Source organism: Formica exsecta, unplaced genomic scaffold (genome assembly GCF_003651465.1).
Source record: "Formica exsecta isolate Colony F162 unplaced genomic scaffold, ASM365146v1 scaffold365, whole genome shotgun sequence".
In the NCBI taxonomy this organism is placed as follows: Eukaryota; Metazoa; Arthropoda; class Insecta; order Hymenoptera; family Formicidae; genus Formica; species Formica exsecta.
Genome location: NW_021850897.1, coordinates 749,380 through 753,298, shown reverse-complemented (window position 1 = coordinate 753,298; position 3,919 = coordinate 749,380). Strand labels below are relative to the sequence as shown.

The window sequence follows — 3,919 nt, the reverse complement described above, 5'->3', positions numbered from 1 at the left end:
ATATAATAATAGTTATTAAATATTTAATTAAAATCTACAATTTAATGCATTTGGCAACTATTACCAATCAATTTTTTCAGTGCAAAATCTGTTTAAGCACTACTTAATATATAACTGAATATTAATTGGAAGCAAATTTTATTATTTTTTCTGTGTATATCTGATGTTTTAATCACGCGTTTTGCTATGATTATAAAACGTGAATCGTCAAAGTGGCAGTGGTACATTAGATTTCTGGCATCGTAGAGAAATAATGTTGTGTGTAACTCTGGCAATGTGTGTGAAGCAAAATTAATCTTCAAACTTATACTTTTCATGTAGCAAATGACGAAAAAAAGAACATAATAATGTATTTTTAATGAAGAGTGTGATAATAAGATAATTTCGGAACCTCTTGTGATTTATTTGTTATATAAGATGCTTTGTTTCACATCACACATCGCTGCTATTATTTGTTATTGTTCTCTAGTGTGATGCGTTGTTGTACGTAAATAAAGCATGTACACTCAAGCATGAGAAATACACGTGTATCTCACTCCGGTTGATTCTCAGCATCACTCAGTTTCATTCGCACACTAGATAATTATTACACTTAATAACAATGACAGGATGTATAATTCTCGAAAGGGAAAGTAAGGGCTCCCCCATTTTTTATATTAATTTATTTAACCGTACATATTAATTTTCTTATATAGGAGAGAGTTTTTCTCTTATTTTTCTAACATATTATAATAACGCGAATTTTATATTATTTTATTAACTATACCAAATAACATCTCTGTTATCACAATTAATTTTTAATTGCAGATTTGTCTTATTAACAAAAATTATATTTAATCGCCTTTCCTTAAAATTTATCAAATATATTAGATATAATTAATATAGCTTCTAACACAAAGTCGTATACTAAAAAAGTAGTTTTTTCCATTTTATTCTAACTTGCGATATTTTTATATCACTTGTCAATCTCCCAATTTCTTGCTATTTACGAGACTCAGTTTGAAATGATTTTCTATTTTATTTCAGAAATAAAAGCAAGGAAAAAGCATGCAGGTAAGAAATAATTCTTTTGGTGTCCGAGCGTTTTAGTAGAGACTAACTTGGCGCATGCAACAAGCTAAATAGATTACGTTAATACCATAACATAGCAGTTTTAATCTTCCCTCTTTTCGTCAAACTTGTAACTAAAATAATTCTGCTTATATAATTGCACAATATTAACTTCTATAATTTTTAAAAGGAGAGCGCCTTATATTCTCATATTTCTATAGTAGAATTAACGTAGCAAAATAAAAATGATCAAAGATACGCCTTCCTGTCATACACAATCGGCTATATTCTTTCAAAGTTATATTTACTAAGGTGAAGAGTAATGAGAGAGCCCCTTAAGCGCCATAATAGAACGATTGATTGAATATACAGAGAAAGATCTTGGTTTCCTACGAATTGGCTCGTTGAACGTTCGCGTGAAACGTACGACGGAAGCCTTCAGTCAGTTCCTGGGTGTGGCAACCAGCAGTACGACTAGCAGCAACAACGAGAAGATTCACAAGTCGTGGGGATCCGCGGATAACGTTCAGGTATCATTTTCTCTTCAACACGTCTCGCGTTACATTGAAATAATATATAATTTCTTAGTAGAGAAGTTTCTTTGATTAATATTAAAACATTCTGTACAAGATGGAATACACGCGAACATTCATAATTAAATAATAAAATCTGATTAATATATTCGCGATCGATAAAAAATATTTATGCTTTCTCTTTTTTTCAAATATGAAAGGCGAATGCAACAGATCGCGATAATTATAGACTAATAGCATATATATATATACACCACGTATTATTAACATCGTATATCTTATTCATTTTTTGCGTATCAAGCTGGACCAGAAGCTGATGCCACCGCCAAAATACGCACCTATTAAAAAACGCAAGAGCAGGCGGCCGCAAGACTTCGGCTCGTCGCAGGAGCGGCAGCAGGCTACCAGTCAGCCGACCACCCCGTTACTGCAGGGCAAGGTCAGCCGACCGAACCGGGCTATCCAGCGTCGACCGACGTCCACGACATCCGTCAGTTCCATCACCGCGTCCAACAACGTCCAGCAAAATGACTCGGACTCGGATACGGCGTGTGGCTTCGACTCTGCCTGGCGAGGATCCGCGCAACTGTAATTCGTCGTCATCGTGATTATTCGTACGCACAAGGTTGAGAAAGAAGCTTCAAGAAGTTTTTAGAAGGAACTAGCAATACCTTTTGGCAATTTTTTTCGCGTTGCAACGTCTACGCGAATGATATTAACGATTTTTATAAATATGACGATAAACATTTTTTGATTTTTCTTCATTTTGGACCGTTCTCTCTTCTGATTATTGTTTTGTCATATTCAATTATTATATTATATGATATAATATGCTTCTAATATAGAGATATTGTGCGGATCCGTTATAGATGTAGTTTATTTATCATAATTTCATCAGTGATATTTATTTAATTCATGTCTTCTTCAATAAGTTTATTAAGTTATGTGTATTTTTATATTTAAGTGGATGATTTGCAATGATAATTCTTGCGACGTTAAGCGTAGTATCGGTATTCTTCCTTATTTTTAAACTGAATTATATATAAGAATTTGATTTAAAATATATTTTATATACATATAAATACATCTCATGTATTTATATCTATGTATAAAATATATTTTTTATAATTATATATTGCATATGTATATTCGCGCGCGCATGCGCAAAGCTTAACTTAAAAAAGAAGGAAATACTTGATATATTTGAATACGCTTATCTATTGTAAAATATAAATCGGGAAAATAAATTTAAAATTAATGGAGCAAATCTTTTGTACTTTATCTTGAGATATGCAGTTTCTAAGCCTACGTTTCTTTGCCTTCACATTTTTATACCATAATATACGATATATTGTTTAGCATTTTCTAAACCAAATTTTTGCAACAATGCCTAATTTATTATATGATAATTAATGCAAACTAATTTATTATATCAAGAAAAAAATTTTTCAATGTATATTTATCAATAAGAAGTGTTAATAATTATATCGCAATTAAGCATACAGGAATAAATTATTATCTGACTAGAATGGTTTTTATTTATATCTTATTTTTGTAATATGTAATATGTATAAAAGCAATAAAAAATATTATATATATATGGACATATTTTATATATATTTATATATACGGATTTTTTCTCCTTAGATGTTTATAAAATGTACAGCGATTAATTGTGAAAATGAGAAATGAGTTGTAAGAACAATTAATTTTTAGATAGTAATTTTCATTATACTGTAAATGAAAAAAGAAAATAGAATAGTTTTTAAAATTACAATTTTTAAAGTTTTTATATATTTGTATTACCTTTCTTATCTATCATATTCCCGATATCTCCGAATTTAAATTTGTATAAGTATCGGCGGGAGGCCAAAAGTTGGTCTCTGCAGAGAGAGTTTTTTAGCGGGTGCGAATCCCGCATATACCCCACCGGACCGGCCAGTATTAAATCAAACAATAAAATAAAATTATTTGGAAATAAAAATAGTGTTGGAAAGTCTTAGAAAGTACATTAACCTCTACTGGATATCGCATGTAAAATAAAGATATTCTCGTTACGTACGTAATATGCATTGAACACTAACGAATAGGAATTATTTTCAAGAATTGTTTTTGTTATTATACTATATTTTGTACACGCACACACAGTTATTTTTATTATTATACAATATAATATATACTGGCATTTTATTACGTATATATATCGGATATCGAATGTAATCAAATGCAATGTGATTTTTCTAGTTCAAATCAGCTGTTTTGTAACGTTGTCAATTCCTGCAGCATCAATAATTTATATATATAGTGTTAGAAAGTCATTATATATATATATATAT

General features: G+C 30.3%; 1 protein-coding gene across 3 annotated transcripts in view; it reads left to right on the top strand.

The window, feature by feature from the left end:
- Positions 1-3,090, top strand: part of LOC115239159 (ankyrin repeat domain-containing protein SOWAHB) — a 116,303-nt gene extending 113,213 nt beyond the window's left edge. For 2 of the 3 annotated variants that reach the window (XM_029813525.1, XM_029813524.1), the window contains exons 13-15: positions 1,027-1,053; positions 1,423-1,580; positions 1,885-3,090. In XM_029813525.1, the coding sequence (XP_029669385.1) occupies positions 1,027-1,053; positions 1,423-1,580; positions 1,885-2,175 (476 nt within the window). In that variant the 3' untranslated portion in view covers positions 2,176-3,090. The remainder of the gene's footprint in view (positions 1-1,026; positions 1,054-1,422; positions 1,581-1,884) is intronic. The other variant, XR_003884598.1, reaches the window with a different exon arrangement.
- Positions 3,091-3,919: the final 829 nt, after the last annotated feature.